This window comes from Chlamydotis macqueenii, chromosome 7 (assembly GCF_036417535.1).
Source record: "Chlamydotis macqueenii isolate bChlMac1 chromosome 7, bChlMac1.mat, whole genome shotgun sequence".
Lineage (NCBI taxonomy): Eukaryota > Metazoa > Chordata > Aves > Otidiformes > Otididae > Chlamydotis > Chlamydotis macqueenii.
In genome coordinates, this window is record NC_141562.1 from 10,289,001 (window position 1) to 10,309,101 (window position 20,101).

Sequence of the window (20,101 nt, forward strand, 5' to 3'; positions counted from 1 at the left end):
ACATTTTTTCTTAGCCCGAATACATTCAAGAAATATTTGTTGATTGTTCCACACATCATTCTAGTAAAGCTAAAAAAAATTCCCAAATGGCAGTATAAATACATCAGTGAGCAATAATATTGCAAGTATGAGTATGTTTTAATCCCAACCTCCCCTAGTTTTTTTTCCACTTCTCCCTTAAATTCAAACTCAGGAAACTATACATAAAAATCTTATGTTACACAATACACAAGTTGTTTACTCACGCTGTAACTGTGCAGCCCTCAGTTGTTTCTTTAACCTCTCCACTTCATTCTTTAAAAATCTGATATGTCTCATCATATTTTCTGGAGAATCTATCTCCATTGATATGTCTCTGGGTGATGGTGGAGCAGACACTGGCTGGTCTAGTTTCTCCTGCAAAATTCTGTATGAAAAATAGTTCAAACTTTATCTTCAATTCTAAGGAAAAGAAAGCCCCTTATAACCCCCAGAAAGCCACTGCAAGGATTCTGACAGGTATAAAGGTTTATTTTAACTAGTGGTTTTGGGAAGAGAATCTTGGGAGGATTTATAATACTTTCTTTTTTAACTGAAAATTAAAAAAGGTGAAATTTGTTGTCCAAGCACAGATGGATTTTCTAAAATATTCAGACACCAACACTCCCAAATATTTCTGCATAGAGTTCAGGAAAAACAAATTCTGGACTATATATAGTTACCTCATGTCTAAGTGAATTCATTTAATCTCTTATGAGTTTTTACACTTATGTTCTTAGAGGAAAAACACATATTACAAGACGAAAAAATGAATAAAGTGTGTCTATGGTGAAACACAAGCTTTTCTGTGTTTCACCATTACCAAAAGAGAAAACTTCACAGGCATTTTCTGAAGCATAGTCAAATGCTATCCTTTATTTTTTTTTTAAATATCTCCAAAAGAAAAGTATTCCATATAGTCAAGGTTTCAAATACCTCTGTAAATTCGGGAGTAATGAACTTCTTTTAGAATAAAATAAGCATATGGTAGATATTAAATGTTCTAGATTATGATTTTTGGAGTTAACACGAGATATTTTTCAGCCTGAAAGCATGAAACTGTTCTTCACTAGAAACATGTTGATTGGCCAGATTCAACTCTGCCCTGAAGAGCAGGGACAGCACTATGGAAGCACAACTCTTTGCATGGCCTAATATTCACGCATATCAAAGTGGTACTAAAGCATGGTCTGACTCCACCATAGCTCCTTCTGAGAGGGTACACAGTCTGAGATAAATTAAACCAGAAATGGTTTGGCTTCAGGAAGGCTTTAAGTCTAAGATGTGCAAAAACCCTACCAAAGGCCCATCCTGCTATAGATTTACCGCTGTTGAATATCACATGTAGCTCTTCAGAGCACCTTCCACACAGTAGGGCTCTGTAAAACAAAACTACAAAACCTGCAGTTCACATAGCCTCAAAGTGCTTCCTGAGGCCCCAGTCAAGACTCACAGTGACGCTAACATAACTGTCCTTAAACGTGTAGAAGAAAATAAGGTATTAATCCTCTTTTCTCCCCTACTACTCCCCAAAACCAGAGTTCTTATAATATAGCATTAAAGAGGAGGTCACTTTAATATGTATTTTTAATCGTAGCTTTCCTATCAATATAAAGTCCCAGTGTCTTAACGTCTATTGAGGAAGCAATGGGAAGTCTCAATGACATGAGTGCACATCACTGAGAAAAAGCTGAAGCCTTCTTCAAGAAGACAGGGGAAAAACAAGTTTCTCATACAACAAATACACTAAAATATCACATTATTCATTGAGCCATGAACATAAAAGCTGATCCCAAACCAGAAGCTTTAAAAAGAGTCTCTCAACAGTTGACAAAATTTAGCAAATTCCTTCAAGCATTCCCAGGTAATTTCTTATACTATTTAGTTTCATCTACTTCAAAAATCAAGGATATGGCACCATGTAAACAAGGTGCTTCACAACTGCTTTAACTTTCAGGTTTTCATAGATTAAACAACTCCCATGGGACAGAGATGAACACATTTAATCCAGAACATTATGCACTAAATGATATATCTCTCTCAGTAACAAACACAATGCAGCAAGACAAACCGTTTTTCTGCTTCAAGTTTATCCATCCTCTTCCAGAGACGATTCACTAGTGCTTCTTGTTCTTGTTCCAAAGTATTTTCAAGGTCAATCTTCTCACGTCTTAGCTGGAGAGGAAAAACAATCAATGAAAATGATGGGAATATATTTTTTGCAAGGAATTTCATTAAGATCATTCCTATAACATTATTTACATGATGCTCTACGACAATAAGCACAAGGTGAAGAAGAGACAAAAATCAGGCGCAACACATTGGTCATTGAGCCAGTGAAAATTCAAGAGATACAGGAGTTGCACAGTTGTCATCTCCTGTAACAGAAATTTTTCTTACAGAATTTCTTGTCTCTGGCCAATAAGGAGGAGCTCAAAATCTGGACACGCAGTCATGGATAACATGACAAGCCTATTCAAAGGCATCTCCTACTCCATGTGTCTCTGAAGTTCAAGCTGAATTTACTGTCCACTACACCAACATTTATTCTTTTGAAATTTTTAGACTTTTTTAGTGGAAGAATCACAGTTGAGTAAGCCAGAAACAGAAGAAAAGCCGTGTTTCCCTTGTGTTAGGTAAAGGCGTGACATAAAACTAGAAAAGAAAAATTACACGAACTGCTTTAAGTGTTACTTACTTACTAGCAAAAACAAGTGTCTTTCAATCTTAGCAAAGGCTTTATAAAAGTAAATGCTTAACTTGACATTATTCCCATTCACTTACTGTGTGAACAAACATTCCTGATTCTCCTACAAGCTCATAAAAGCAGATATAATGTAGAACCAACAATAAATCTATTATTAGGATTTTAGTACAAATACAATGCAAAGATTAACAAGAATACACTAGAATACCAAAAGGCATAGCAGATCTTATTCAGTAACACCGGCAGCTGAACTCCAGAAGTTCGCAGTAATGAAACATATGGAAATAGATCAAGAGCTTTACAGATAGAAAATAGCATGGAGGAATTTTTCCCAGCCAAGCCTTAGTTAAGACTCACCACTTTCCTGATGGGCAAATAATACCACATTACAAAATGGAAAGACTGAAAACAGATCAAGTGATTTCCTTGCACGTTCACTGCGTCACTGGGTGAAGTGCTATTACAGCATCTCAATCTGTAAGGGCTCTGTGCTAACCACGGAATTAATATTGATACACCCAAACAAAATTTAACCTTACACACTTCAGCTAACAGTGCAAGTTTAATGAATGTACAACTTTCTTCTTTAAGCTTAGAGGAATTAGTTACTGTAAGTAAAAATGGATATATATTGATGAGTAATAGGGACTACAACTAGAAGAAGAAACACTGTTTAGTAGATCTTTCCATATCTGATTTTCCAGATGTACAATAACAGTTGAGCGAACTCCCACATCAATAAAAGAGAAGCCAGGAGCAACATGCTTCAGCCTCACACAAGGGATGAGGCTTTGGATCGTGACTAGCAGGAGCTGGAGTGGTGCAAAGGCAAAGGGCTCAGCCCCTGGAGAGACAGGGCGCTTTGCCTTAGGGCACTGCTCACTAGCCATTTTGGCCAATGCTTGGGGCTGACAGCATTCAGATGGAAGAAAGTACACAAGATGTTCTGGGAACCTACACACCATGCTCCTACGTTACCAACACATCTCCACTACACCGCGTAGTTATTATATAAACACATGATGAAAAAGGTCTGACTGCAGATCGCTACTTCTGCAGCAATGGATTTTGCATCACTTCAGTGCAACATGGTTTAGACCTACCTGCTCTGACATAATCTTTTTACAGCTATGTGACTGACCTAGCACCAAACAAACCCACAAAAACATATCAGTGAAAATAAATCTGTTTCATTTAATGGTAAGAAGAATAGCACACTGGAATTTGAAGACAGAGTGAATTATTTATAATCTTGGATTTGAAAAAATCTAAGATTACGTTTAGAATTATAGCAACCATCACCAAGGCAGAGTTCATTAATTAGAAACCTCCACGTAGGTGAGCACGCACAGTGGCAAACTCAAATCATCAGGAACAATACACAAATGAGCCTTGTGTTGTGCCCTGAAGGCTGACAGAGATGCTCTGATGAAACACCAAAGAAACCAGATTGTGAAACACATCTAGAACTCCACATTTCCAGCAATATTAAAACACACTGGAAACAAGTATCCTTTACTGATCTTGAATATTGTCCCAGTTCCTCCCAGTGTTAGGATATTAAAGCCTTGAGGATGAACACCTTGAACTGAACCTCCAGGAGAAGCAACTGCAGCAACCTGACCAGAGTTGTGAATTCAGAGAATAGGTACATTGGTTTTGTACTTGGCAGTTGCAGGTGCAGTTTGAAATGTAGTTTAACTCTAGTCAATTAACTTGTTAACAACGTGATAATATTGTGAACTAAAATAAGCAGGATGGGATTATATCTAAAGACCAAACCAGCAACTCTTCCAATACTAGCCTGACTCTATACAGCTTCGAAGTTACATAACAATCAAACATAAATTAATTTTTACCATCACAACAGAAAAGCAAGGAAGTACTGCTTGCTTTTTTGGACTTTAGTCCTCCCTTTAGGGGAAAAGAACAATCCCTTTTAACCTTCCTCACCATCCAATTGTATTTCTTCTCACCTCTCTCATGCACACACTTTACTTAAAATGCACCTAAAATATCCACTGTCTGTTTATTCCCGGGTTACTGCTTCTTCAGTCTTCTTGCCAATTTACAAGCAGAACTGTTCCCTCCTGAAATGCAGATCTTCCAAATTAATGGAAGTTGAATATGTTCTCTGCCTAGGCCCACTATCCCAAACTTCACCCCCCTGCTCCCCATCTGCCCCTCTCACTTTGTATCTTTAATTCTTTGCTGCTCTCCAAGAATATCTTTCAGAAGATTTTACACATTTCATCTTCTTGTCCTCTCAAAAAAGAGAGACATAGGAGATGATTATTAGCAGTTCAGTTCTTATTTCTCATCTCCTAACTGCATCACTTCTAGTTACCCACTGTACTGTATGAAACAGAAAACCAATTAAAAAGAGTAACAGCAAGACTACACAAACTTGGCCTCAGTAGGACAAAACTGACAGCTATTTATTTCCTATCAAACCACTGAACTATAAAACAGAACATTATTGCTCATTTTAACTGAGACATTCAGTTAATGAAATAGTCACATGTTGCAAATTTCTTCATCATTAGGCTCCAGAGAAGAATGTTCTGCCACTTCAAGCAGACTTTAGAAAATTAAGTTAGGTCATAGTTGAACCCTAAGACCAAACTTAACTTTTTATTTAGGAATAAATAACATTCTACGCAACCACCACTGCTACAAACTGGCTACCTGCCGATCATCTGTGACCTAAGTAGCTCAGATGAAAGAAAGCAAAGGAGGAAGGACACAAAGCATAGATAATTAGTGTTCCATATTTTAAAAATAATAGTTTAGTGAACATATGTTGTAACTACCCCCTCCCTGGTTAGTGATAGATCTAGTAATGCAGCCCTAAATTATGTCCAAAATGCAGCCCTAAATTATGTTCAAAGCATTGCTGAAGTGCTCCTTCCAAGCCCCGTTTAACTCGTCTCCCAAAGGTTATGTTGAAGTGTTATGGCAATCTCTCTTCTTTCATTCCCTCTCTGTACAATAAAGGCAACATTGCTCTCCTCACGACTTTCGGTTGCTTCTTGCTAGGTATAGCACATGCCCCAAAGGCTGTTGCTTCAGCTGGTTAACTAGCACAATAAGCTTTTTTTTTTTTTTTTAATTTGTGTAAGAGGAGAAAGCATGCTGAAGTTCAAAGTAACTTGATACTTACCATACCTTACTGTAAGACACAACAAAGGTATACATTGCATTACATATAAATACGCACAGAATTTCTAAGAAAGACAGACAGCCAAATTTAACATCTTAATTTGTTTATGAAGTTTTCAAGGTCAGATATTTGAGAGAAAGACCTGATATCACCAAAATACAAGCAATTCTCCTTTGAGCATCCACACTTTTTGAACAATCTATTGTTGGTATTAAAATGTATTAAGTTTCAAATTTTATTCTTTGACAAGTGTGTCCGCCCAGAACAATAATAGGAAAATAAATACCATTAAAATTTCATCTGTGGTTCACACTGATATTTCAAAGACTAAAACAGCTTAATATGCAAGCTTACTTTGCATTTTGATTAAGTGGCCACCACCACCACCTTGTGGCTAAGAGACTTATTTCAATCGCATGTTATTTCCGTGCTGGTTAAAGATTTGCTGGCAACTGCATCTTCCTACCTTTCTATTTTTCAATTGGTTCCTTACATCTCTCTATATAGAATGTTTGCATAGGAACTAAGAAAATCCATTTTATCATTAAGATAGCCATTAATTCATCTACCCACAATGTCAATTGAAATAAGAGTCATATAAAACTGGTAGAGTGTTGCAGAACACTGGAACAGGTTACCCAGAGAGGTGGGGGATGCCCCTTCCCTGGAAATGTTCAAGGCCATGTTGGATGAGGCTCTGAGCAACCTGATCTGGTTGGAGATGTCCCTGCTCCTTGGAGGGGGGTTGGACTAGATGATCTTTGAAGGTCCCTTCCAGCCCTAACCTTCTATGATTCTATGGTTCAGGTTACCAGCAACAAAAAGTTCCAAATGTGATGAGAACAGGGGAAGAAAAAGAAAAAAAAAAAAAAAATCACAGAAATAATGTACTATCTTTACACTACACTACTTACATAAGTCAGAAAAATCGAAGCTCTTGAACAAGCCTACATGTTTCATCAGTTTGCCTTTTAGGTCAAAAAGATTCCTATTAAGACACCAAGAGGCTTTGATGCACAGGCCTAAAATTAGACATAAGAGCAGTCCCAACGTCTAAACTTCCAGTGGAAATATGACCAAAACAAGTGGTGTTTGATCTCTGTAATCTTCATTGCTGTCTAGGGACAAAGGGAGTTAGGCAAAATTAAATCTCAACTCTGTGTAAGTATCTCACCGTTCGAGTCCTGTGCTATGCAAGCGGTGACAAAAAGGTGACCAAGAGCACAACCAGACCGCATACCTATCGTTTAGTGTTGTGCTGAACCACTATCAAAAGTGACAGTCTTTCTCACTAGCAGCATGAGAGCGGAAGCTGATGAACAGCAACAAGAAGCATTACTTACAAAAAAGCTGCATGTGCAAAAGTCACAGCTGTCCAACAGACATGAAGGCCTGCAGTAAGGCTACTAAAAGTTACAATAGCCATGAAAACAAATTAATCAAAGTTTTTAATAATAAATTATGTTAATGATTTATTGCTTTGAAAGTCAAATTGCCTTTTCTATATTCTTGATATAGCCTAGCTTTCTGACATACTTTAAAAATCAAGCAAAATCTAATACAAAACAAATATTTGGGGTTTTTTTTTCAGCATCTCTTGTTTTACAGTCATACAATTTGGACAGTAAGGAGTTACCTGCTCCAGGGTGAGCTGCTTCGAAATTGTATCATTTTCCAGTTTTTTAATCTTCTTCATCAGTTTGTTCACTTGAAATTCCTGTTCCTGTTCCAAATGCTGCTCCAGTTCAGCTTTCTCATGCTGCAGCTAAGAGTTTAGGAGACATGGAATTATTTTAAGCCCTCAAATAAAAGTATGAAACATTATGCACCATTTATAAGTTTACACATTTTTATTCTTTCTGTGCGTACAACTCTCTACTGATAATTCTTCTCAAAAGACTTCAAAATGCAAAACCCACACAACAGCCCTTCAAAAATCAACACTTTACAGTCTTCCTTTTACAAAGCAGATGAAGTAAATGACATTTTGAAATATTTAATAAAGTCAAACCAAAATAGACACATTATATATAACATAAAATAATTAGACATTTCAAAAGTAAAAAAAAAAAAAAAAAAATCTATCATAACGTTCACAAAAGCATTAAAATTAACCTATATGCATCATCTCAAGAGCACCCAAAGCACAAAACGCAGGTCTTAGCACTTCCTTCTCACAGGCAGCTGAAAGTTTAAAATCATGACTGAAGTCATACTACTGAAATTGCTGTGCAACAAGACAGTAAATAGAATAAATCTAATTTCTGCTCCTATGCTACCAAGGATCAAAATACTTCAATGACATAAAAACACTGGTTATTTCAAATTAATGTTGTAAGTCTTCTTAACACTCACAGGAATTTTTTTTTTCAGTTTATATTTCCAATTAAAGAAATCTTTACTCTCAAAGCTCTCAGCAGATGGAAACAAAAAATCCCCCACATTTGAACATGAATTATGGCTTGGAACAGAGTCACTTCAAACAGTAAAGTCAAATCACAATGGAATCCCTCCGAGACATGGATCCAAGTCTTCCTGTGGATAAAATAGTGTGACTGGCACCATGGCACGAACAAGTGCATTTGACTTACGGAAAAGCAAATGTCACCAAAAGACAATGGTGTAATTACCCTGTGTTCTGGCCATCCACCGAAAGCTGCAGGCACTTTTTTCCACCTGCTTATTTTTCTACACCAGTTCTGGCTATCACATGACAATACATAGGATCATAGTGTGTGTGAGGAAAATCTGAGGAAACAGATGTACACCTCACAGTCATGGACGTAAGTCTATCCACAGTGAAGAAACACACTTTAATTTTAAAACAAGCTAAAATTGGTAGTTCATTAATTAATTTCTTTTTGCTGCTATTTAGAGACAAAATGGCCTGTGAAGTGCAGCTCAGTAGAGAGTTCAGAGCAGAAAGATTTGTGTGGAGAGAGCACCAGGCAGACAATAACTACTTGGCAATACACACATGGGAGAAGTTTGCAGTTTAAATGTGTTTTCGGGGCATATCAATTTTGAAATTTTATTTTTCACAAAATAAAATAAACACCTGAATAGTAATTAAAAAATAAATCAGATTTATTCCTTTCACTTATTAAATTACAGTCTTTTTTTTCCAAAACCCTTAATGCCCATGGAAACTTCCATGCACCTGAAGACAACTAGACTCTAACATGATAATCACTCAGACTATCATGGCAGCTCTTGATTAAATAGTTAGGAAATCTAGTTGGAAATAAAGCCAATTCATTTCTCGTGTCAGAATACGCAGGGCTGGTACACGAGATTTTTATTAGAAGAAAAATTTGTATTTACACTTTTAAATCAAAATACTGTTTGTGTTGTTTGATAAAAAAAACAAAACACGTGAAGTTTCTTACTTCAGTACTGGAGTTAAGCTTGGTTGGAATAAAATGGGTTTAATACGAAAGAGATATTATTTATTTTTACAACTCTATAAGCCCCTCTCCTTTCCTTCCTCACCCCACTTCAGTTTAAGACTGAAAACAGCCACAGAGCCCAAGCAGCAGACAACACACAGATTACCACCTGGCTCAAGGCACTTGCTGCACTTTCATCAATCTCCATTTTGCTTCACTAAAAAAAGCTAGACAGGGTTTTTTTTTCACCTAACTAAAAATTGAGACCAAATCCACTTGCTGTAATCAGCTTGTATTTAGTTAGCAAATTAACCTATGTGAAAAGACACATAGCCAGAATTTCTTACGCAGCCTAATGCTGGGTGCTGCTAACAAAGCGTGTGGCTGGGGACTGCTAGCCTTTGCAGGCAGTCCAGTGAGTCAGGCAGATTGCGCAGTCACATGGAGGCACTCAAACCAACTGAACAACAAATACTGTTTCTTGCTCTTGTGTGCTTTATGCAAATGCAATTACCATACTATTTAAAACAAATTGAGCTGCAATAGCACAATCTTGCTTGTCAAATCATTCTTTTTAAAGCTCGCTGGAATTTCCATCACACAGGAACTGACGAGGCTTACTGGTTAGATCTGTAGCTGCTGTGTAGAATCTACTAAACCCTGCCTTAGGAGCGTGAACATACTGCAAGCAAAAGACCATCCCAGCTATCAGAAAACTACTAAGTGAAGCCAGGAGAAATCTATTACAGGAATACCTTCTATTTTGATTTTAACATAAATACACCAGCAAGCAAAGTAACTGGGAGTAAAAAGAAACCCACAAACACTTTTTTCCCTTGGGTGCTAAAAAAGATTATAACATGAAAGCCCTCTTGGACATTCTGAGGAACCTACTTTATTGTGCTACTCCCCTGCTTCACTATTCAAAGTGGGACAAAAATATGAATAACGCACCCCAAAATCCATATTAATAGTGCCTGTCAACTCATAATTGGGTAAAATAATTTTTCCCCTTTATTAGCTTTGATCATAAAAAACAAGCCAAAACAAACAAAAACAGTTAATGCTGAAACCCTAACGCTGACAAAAAGAATTGCTAACAATGAGAAAATATCCACTGGTAAAACAGTGGTGGAGAGTGTTTGTTTTACTTAGTCAAGTAAGAGTATTTTCAAACTGTTTTTAACTACATGCAACTATAGTAACAACTTTTTACAGATACACCTATGGCTGCCAGCTAAAGAGAAGGAAAAATCGTGCTGGAACATGTCACCTTGATGACAATGTCTTACAGACCTTGAACTGCATATGAAAACTATAGGAGAGATACTGGGGGCATTCTCAGCTGCCTAACATGAGAGGTGGGTTTGGTGTAAGAGAGACAGTTACTACTTTAAAGTGAGAACAAGGCTCTTAAATACAAAACACAGCAGCAGAAAGAGTGCATGCATTAGTTCAGACAAGTCCTATACAACTACATTAATATCTTCCTCCCTCTATAGAAGTAAGTTTCCTGATACAATGTAGGACCACATTTGCTTTACTTCCTTACTGTATAGGCTTATTCTGGGACAATGGAAAGTACTTACACAAAATAATGGAGCTAATGGATAAAGTTCCCCCTAAAAAAAAAAAAAAAAACAACCCTCCTTTATCCCCCAGATTATGACCTTGTTCATTGCACGGAACGGTCTATTTTTACTACTCCAGCCCTCAAAAGTTGTCCAATTCCTTCACTGCCACATCCTGAAAGTCCTATTTATTAACCAATTTGCATCAGCAGTTTGTCTCCTCTTTATGTCCAGATGTTCATCAAATAAATTATAGATGCGCTGACTCTGTTTATTCCGCACAATCACATTTGCATCTTTGAGCTGATGCATCGTATTTTGGAGAGCAGGAAGGATAATAGCTTATGTTTACAGACTTATAGTTTTTGAAAGAATTGTCAAGAATCAGACTTGCATGAGAAACAGTTCTGTGTAGCCTCCCCATTACTTAACCTGCCTGCCTACACATTATGCTATTATCTTGGTATGTCATAACATTTTACTTTCAAGGACAGATACTTGGACCAATTTCACTTTCAAAAATATAAGAGTATTGAAAAAAATCTGTATTTGATTTTCGAAAGGACTGCTGCACAATTTAAAAAGTAAGTTCATACGATATTAAAACTTAATTATTCTTTTGAGTAGCCTTGTTTCACAAAAGATACATTTTCAAGATTTACTACTTTAAATTTCAAAACAGTAACTCAACAATTCCACATCCACAGCTGCAAGAACAGATCCTGCATCAAAACACTTCTAATGATACTCTGCAAAATATTACTACCATTCTATAATGACTAGAGATTGAAAACTCTATTAAAATGTTGTTCCAAACTTTCCAGGACTTAGTCAGGTAGACAAAAATTAAGTACATAGGAAAATACAGTGAATAGCTTAAGAACTCCATGGCGAAGGTACGTGACGAAAAGCTTTTGTTTACTCTAAAATCTCTATTGAGATGCATGTGCTCCTTCACCTCCGCAGTATTCAGCCTAGAAATTTAGGAATTATGCTAAACAAAGGAATTAACTAGTAAAAGCATACAGTTATTGATAGTGCTCATAGAGGCAGTAAAAGCTAATGCCACAAAGTTATAAACAAGTATTTTCAAGCAATGGTATGGCACCAGAAAGCCTGTCAACACGAAGACAGTATTATTCCAGTGAAAACACCTTCTTTTATATGCTACTGTGTGCTTAGAATCAGTCTGGCATATAGTAAAGTGTTTCTGTGTTTTATAATAGTAGCATACATCATGCTGAACTGGGAAATTCTTGTTAGGCTGTTAGCGAGAAGGGCTGCAGCTCATGCTCTGGCAGACAGCTTTCACATTTAAAACGTTTTAACATTCTGGGAGCTCATTCCAGATGCCATTCAACGCGATGCATAAGCCCCTACAATTGTGACAAACAAAGGCTTGACAAAGCAAAAACCACATATGCACTATGAAAAAAGTCCCTCTGCCAGGTTGCTTTCAGCTGAATAATACAGCAGTAATTTTGAAACAGCCGCAGACTAGTAAACACTTGAAAAAATAGAGACTACAAATCCTATGCAGTTTACCAGAAGTACACCCCTCCCTCTGTTCTAAAAGGCAAAGTCTTAGACAAAACAGACTCATATACCTTTTTTTTTTCTCCTTAGTCATACAAAAAGCCAGAAACCATTTAATGCACAATATCTGACAGTATGAATTTTGAAAGTTCAAGGTCAGACCAATGTTGCGGGGCAAACACATAGATTAAGAGTTTAACCCCGAACAGCAAACAACAGTGGAGCAACCAATTACTGCCCACACTTCCAATGGAGACTACATTATTTCTGGTTAAGTCATCATCCAAAGCCTGCATCTAATTTAGACAGAACTCTCTCCAGTACAAAGATGCCAAAAATGGAAGTGGGCATTTATCAATTCATTATTAGCCTTATAACTCACCAGTCTTGCATCTTCTAATCAAGACAGAATTGCTACATTCTAGTAGGTAATTGGAAACATATTGGCACTCACTAATCTCAGGAAATTAAAAAAAGTAATTTGCAATTATCTTAACTTTCCGCGTTTGAAAAACATTAGTCAGGAATTTAGCACTGTATCTATATAACAGGAAGAGCATCCTGAACCAGAAAAGATATTGCAGTGAATACTAAGTTGACCATGTGAAGTGTGCTAATAATGCCCTCTTTTCCACAAATCAAGTTTATCTGTAATATGAGGAGTTTCTCTTCTCAGACTTTTTATCTGGCAGTCTACGTGGGTATAATTTCCAGAATTCATAATTGAAGAATTAAAACTTCCAAACAACAGATCAGCTTTCAGAAAACAAAAATCAATGTCAATACTATTTTCAGTTCTTTGGTACTTAAGAAAATTGTCAGCAACTCACCATTATTCTAACATCAACTTACTAAATCCATGATCACTATAGACATAGAAAATTATTTTCGTGGAAACATACTGTAATATGCAAACATTCCCTACTTCTACAGGTAAGCTCTTTAGGGCAAGGGACCATTTCCTTTGTATAATTTATAAGCTGCTAAGTGTCTTACTAGTATTTAGGAGAATATAGAAATACACATTTTTTAATATTTCACAGCAAGTTTATCACATCAAAGACATAATCAAGCCATGAAATGAGATCTGCATTCAGCATGCACACAAACAGAATAATATTTTAATATTAAACTGTTTACTTTAAAACAAACAACTAAGTCCTCCACTTGTACTACATGTCTTGAGCCCCTGTAAAGGTACGAAAAGTCATCCAGGTGTATGGACTACAAAACTTGCGGACTAGGCAGATTCTCTGACACAGCTTAAAATATACTTTGCATTAGAGCTTTGATATATCCCTTATTATCCCCTCCTCTGTGCCCTCAATGAACAGGTGAGGCTGTAAGCAAGACATTCCATGCCACTCACCCTTCAGAGGCACAGTCACTACCAGCATCGACCGGATGTTGACAGCTGTTCTCTTTTGCAAGTCAGCTGAGTTAATATTTAGACAGAGGACAAATTCACGATTTACTTCAAAAAACCTGCTACTTAATAATACTGAGAGAAATTATACAGTTTTAGGACTAACAATTTGGAACACAGGTGCATTTAAGAATTGTCACCTTTAAAAATCTTCTGGTTGACATGACCACATTTATCAAACACTGAACGAGGCTTACAGGAAGGCCACACAAAATGAAGTGTAAGCCTGTAGGCTGAGATACTGTTTAAGAAAAGCAGGCAGCAGTCAGTATTTTACCTCTGTATTTTTGTAGTTATGACTACGTACTTTCTTTCAGTAGAAACTTGAAGCTTGCCTACCGAAAGCTGTATAATATTTACAGGATGATGTTGAATCCAAGACTGAGAATTTTCTCCAGATGCCATACAAAGGCGAGAGTAACTTCACCGGTTTTATGTCTGCATTCTATTTCAGATATATGTGCTTCTCTCAATCTTTCTCTCACTAATGAGAATGAAGTTACACCCTTTAAGGGTTTCCAGGGGACAAAGAGCATAATACCCTTGCATTACTTCATACATTACAACAAGGCACTCCCTTGGCCATTTTGAGAACAGTAGACTGTTACCTCTTTCCTTAATTTGGGGCAACAGTCAAAGGATACTTTCTGCAAGTCCACAGCAGAAAAGAAAACTTAATTGTAGTTTTAGGTTAATAAGAAGTTTATATTTCTTAAGAGCTGTTAAAGACCCAGCTTTACTGTAATGTTAGTTGAATTCTAGGAAAAAGGCTAAGCATATTTTAAGCAATTACTAGACACAGCAACTCAGCTGCTGCAGAACTTGTGCAGTACAAATTTGTGCACAAGGTCATTATGAGTGTTCAAAATCCTTCAGCCAAATCAAGTGCAATTCATGCTTTTAATTTTTAAAGTAAGTTTTACTTTGCTCTACACAATGTACAGTATGGCCCAGGGTAACTTGGATCTGTAACCGATTTCTACATAGACCTTTCAATTACAAAACATTGCTCAATATACCATTTCTTCCTTTAGTGGAAGAGAGTTTAATGGAAAGCTTTTTCTATAGCAATATCTATATTTTACTTCAATTAGAAAAGAACACTTGATACTCCTATTTTACTGCTAGCTGCTTGTCTATTTTTAATGAAAAATGTATGACTTTGAAAGCAAATGTACATCTTATTCAGAAACATTCTTGTCAGTCCTCAAGAATAGCAAGGAGAAGTAATAACACCAGACTGAGGATATTTTATCTTTATATTTAATTTACTATGTGATAATAGGCAGCAAACAAAGTCATAGAAGTCCTAGTTTTCAGTAACAGAAGTGTCAGATGGGATTAGCTCTAATGTTATTTCCAAACAGTGTATCTCCTCACTGCAGGGTTAAACATGCCTTAATTCTGCAGCTGCAGAACATAAAAAAAATGCTTACAAAATACAAATTAGGTTATTTAAAACTGACTAGTTTTTAATGACAAAAATTATAAGTAATGGCATGATAAAAGCCATAGTGGATCACATCAAACATTCACCTAACTTAGTGTCCTGTCTCCTACAGAGGCCAAAAGCAGGTACTGAGGCAAGACTATCAGAACAGAGTAAGCATATACACCACTTCCAACAAATACTTACCCACTTTCCAAAAATTAGCAACAACGGGTAATGAAAAGAAGACTCACTGCCATAAATTGTCCCAGCATCTTCAACATTTTACTTTTAGCACCCGACTGATGTAGTGTTTTAATTTAAAAGAAGCAACTGTTTTGTTAAAAGTATGGATAAACTTACAGATAAAGACTCCTTCAAGCATCACTGCACATTCTTGTATATAAAGTTTAATATTTCAGGACTCCTGTTAAGTATCAAACACTCCAGAAAAAAGCATCTGTTTCACTAAGATTTTAAATTTATCAGTGACGCTCTTCTATAAGACAGTTAAGATCTACTTTAAGCTACATCCATTTCTTTGCATCTCTATACAAACATTCAGGTTCTTAACACTAAGAGTTTGCAGATGCAAACTTTAAAGTAACCTATTAAAAACCGCTTACCTACTACTCTTCTTGTACTTTGCTTGTATCAAGTGCCAGCTTTACAACAGCTACTACCTGACCACATCCCTCTGACTGCAGTCACACTAACAGAAAAAGTTCAACCACCAGTTGGTCCTGAGACTCCTGAGAGAAACATCAGTAAAGGCACCAATTACCTGCATCAGTTTTCTTGAGAGCTCATTAGTGAGAAATTCCTCTTCCTTTTCATAGTTTACTGCGAGCGTTTCTTTTTCTTTCTGCAGGGCTTGAATCTTCTTAAATAGAGTATTACTGATGAATTCCTCTTCCTGCTCTGCCCTTGCTTGCTGTGAAGTAAAGACATAGTTTTAAGAAAAAGGGAGCAAGTTTGCACATTAAAAGCTGCAATTATTCCATTACCCTTTAAATGCCCTCCATTTATGTTTTTATTTTTGCCCACCATCTTGAAGAACAGTAAGATGGATCTAAGTGCTGTTACCATACCCTTTTCTAACATTACAGCATCTTTCTTCCTTTTTTGTTCCTCATCTTTCAACTTGAGAAACTACACTGGTGCTTTAAATTAGCCTCCCCTCAACCAAATGCCCAAACTCCCTAACCCTTTAAACTTTAGAAAAGCATTACTGACTCACAGATACCTCCTTTTACCTACTCTGTTCCTAAAAACAAACTCCTCTCTAAACGTTCTCCGTTGCGAGCAGAAGCACAGCTCCGAGACTGCTGCATTCAGCACCGCGCCTTCTTTCCAGATCCCTTCGACTGCAGCCTTGCTTTCCAGCAGTCAAATAACGCATTTATTCTTTTACACAGATATGCCTTGCTTCTGAGCCGCAGGCAGCATGGCTCATCTCATGAGGATTTCTATCCAATCACCAGCCCAGGAAAATGTACTTGTATTACTTTTCAGAACTGTTACTTCACTACATACAAAATCAACTTTAAAAAATGCCATGTGGTAGCTCTACCCTGAGGATTTCCAAATTTCACAAGGAGAGCTACTCTGGAAATCTTCCCTGTGAAGAATCACTAGAGAAGACAATTTCCACTCCAGCTCTCCTATAGCACCTAGGCACTGCTCCATAGAAAGCCAGCCAGCGAGCTCACTCCCTCATATTTCCTACAGTTCAGATGTTTGTATGGTTGTTTGTTTTTTTTTTAAATTTACATATTAGAACCTTGATAAATGGAATACAGAAGTTATCCTTTGGAAGTCTGCTCTAAAAGGTCACAAAGGGTACTTCATACGGGCAAATGAAAGATCCCAGCTACAAACTGGCAGAGCCAACTCTTAATTCCACAGTCCAAACAGAGGCCAGAACGACAGAACACAGAGCTCCCAAGCTGCCACCTTTAACAAATGAGACAACGTAGTGTTGAGGAGCGTCTTCATCCCCTGCAATAAAATACACATCATTTGAACTGCTGATTTGTGATTTGCCCTGATTCAAATAAAATAACAGCTTATAGCTTACAATACGTAAAGATTCAGTAAGTTTCATTTCAGTAAAATTTCACAGAGGAAAATTTAAGAACTGAAATAGAAGCATAACTAGAGATTATGGAAGCTAAGCTTTCAGTAAACTTCTGCCCAAAATATGCCAAAATAACCATCTGTTTATGCATACTGTACACTGAAAAATGCTCAAAAGATTTCTTTATGTCAGTGATCTTTTACCTGGAATGATACACTCCCTAGTAGTCTATGGGACAATTAAACAAGAGACAACATCCATGCCATACAAGAAAAGTTACTTCAAGAACATAAATGTCTTTAAATTTGGTGGAACAATAGGACAATTATAAAGTTTTCCTCATGATACCACCAGTATCACAAAAATCTAAGATGGTGCTGTGGAAACTTCTCAGTAGAGTGCTCCTTCCACCAAGTCCTTCTCTTCACATCTTTATCTATACCTTCTTATGTCTTCCCCCATCTCTATTGCTTTCTGTTCTTGGCCCTTTCCTACTATCTGCCACCAGCTCCCTTCTCCGTGTCACCAGCAGAGCTGGCAAAACCCACTCTGAAAAAAAAAAAAAAAAAAAAAAAGAAAAGAAATTAAATGTCTGGCACAGTTTATTAGCTTAGGTCCTGCACAACACCTCCTCTCTAATGTTTGTGCATCTCACTGGCAGAGAATCACTACTCCAGCATGTTCAGCATTGGTATTACAACTTGACACATCAGGACAATGTAGAGTTATCCAAAAGCTCGGAAGAAATGCTAAATTGTCAGCTCACATCTCAGAGGATTAAAACTCAAGAAATCTAGTTGATCTCAATAACATCATCTATCACTTTCTATCATGGCTTTACTTAGAGCTACAAAAATCTTAGGTCTTCAAAGACATTTCAGAAAAGAGTAAACAAGTCAAATTGCAAGGCTTCATTGTCCTCAAATCGTTAAAATTCATGCATGCTGCTCCAAAATCAACTCCTCCTTCACTACACAGGATTTCTACTGGTGTCTGCTTTTCAATGGTTCAGACAATAAAAGACTGTAACAGATCAAGCTTACCTAAAATTCATTTTTTTTTTCTAAAAAATAAAAGAATCAGAGTGTTTCTACTTTGATTTCTGTTCATTCCTAACTTGCACAATTTGTTCTGCTCACTCTTTGCACCAATCAAAAGCTCTAAAATCACATTATTGCAGCATTGAGTCTACACAACACTACGTAGCCAGATCCTGGTGTTACATTAATGACGGGTGCGTAGGCCAACTTGAACGTGGGCTGCCAAGATCCCAGCCCACTCCCAGCCGCACAGCAATGCCCCTCCTTTGCACTTGCATGGGTGCTCATGCAGCCAGGCAGCAGGCCAGCACAGGCAGGAGACACCCAGAAAGTAATCCTTTCCCTTCCTCCTCCCATTTTTCTTTCCTGGACCTGCTTCCTAAACTGGCGTACCACACAGGCAGAGTGCTGGCATGTGGAAACGAAGAATGAACAGCCACAATTTAGACCCATTTAAGCTGCTCTGCAACAACATCCTCTGCCTACACCATGTAGGCCATCAGCTTGCATTCAACTGGCTCAGAGGAAAAGCTGAGTGTGATTACATTTGCCTCCACTATATGAAATTAAATTTCTCAACTGAACAAACAACAGGAAATCTATAAATCTAAGTATGAACTGTAAGTTCCAGACACCCATACATTATCCTTAATACAATGATTGTCCACTTAAATTACCCAAGGGTCAGCAATTTCAACAGAAACTTTTTAGTCAAAAAACACGTGATGCATATTTCTTCTTAATCCACATACTTGCTTTCTGAAACTTTACCTTCATCTTGCTACTCACTACTTGGTGATAGCTCAATTATCTTAAGTAGTAAAATCACTTACGTTTACCTTAATATTGCCTAAAATCTTGAAATGTGTTACTCATTCAGCCCATAATCAAACTGATGTTGTAACACATTCATGGAAAAAAATCTGTTTTAATACTATTTCCCGCACAGACTCTGTCACTGAAGTATTTTCCTGGATGTGAATACACTGTGTTTCCATATGGATAATCCGTCTCTTTATTACTTATCTGCATTTAAAGGAGGCTCTGATACAATCACCAAGAAAAGTGAAACAGAGCATGGAAATCAGAGACAGTAGGACTTCTATGAGAGTACAGAGTTCTCCAGTTTTCTCTACCTATATCACATTCAACATGCAAAAATACTAACAGCAATTCACTGTGTTCTGTGTACCATATTACAAAATAAATTGCTAAGGTGCTCAGTGACATAAAATGATAACACCTGATCAGTCATCTCTGGAAATGCGAAACAAGCAATCTACTTCCACCACAGATTTTCTACACAACCAGTCACATCCACCTGCCTCCCGTGTCTCAAAACTTCACGTATAGCTACAGAGCATTTCATGGATGCATTCACTAAGGAAAACCTGTAATTATTGTGGTCAAGACCATAAATGGCAAAGACTATCATCTTACTTTGCAAGAAATCAAGAATGAAGAGGGAAGGAAAAAGCATCTCATGCACATAAAACAATCTCTTGTGTTTTCTAGGAAGAAAAATCCTATTATTTCTACTGCAGTAGCATGTGAAATCCTGATCAGTAGCAGAGCTGATGCATGAAGTCTTGTAAAAACCTGTCCTTGTGCACTTACAATCCAATGGGCTAATTTTGAAGGAATTTAAGAAACAATATTTCTCCTAAACTTTATATAGTAACTGAGTATCATATTAGGAAGTAAAATCTCACTAGAAGTTATTTTTCCACATGCTGCATATA

General features: G+C 37.0%; 1 protein-coding gene across 1 annotated transcript in view; it reads right to left on the reverse strand.

Annotated features, from left to right (window-relative positions):
• CCDC6 (coiled-coil domain containing 6) overlaps window positions 1-20,101 on the reverse strand; it is a 50,840-nt gene that overhangs the window by 15,095 nt on the left and 15,644 nt on the right. The window contains exons 2-5 of the mRNA XM_086752836.1: window positions 16,024-16,173; window positions 7,525-7,653; window positions 2,090-2,193; window positions 246-406 (exon numbers count right to left, since the gene is read on the reverse strand). Of these exons, the coding sequence (XP_086608962.1) occupies window positions 246-406; window positions 2,090-2,193; window positions 7,525-7,653; window positions 16,024-16,173 (544 nt within the window). The remainder of the gene's footprint in view (window positions 1-245; window positions 407-2,089; window positions 2,194-7,524; window positions 7,654-16,023; window positions 16,174-20,101) is intronic.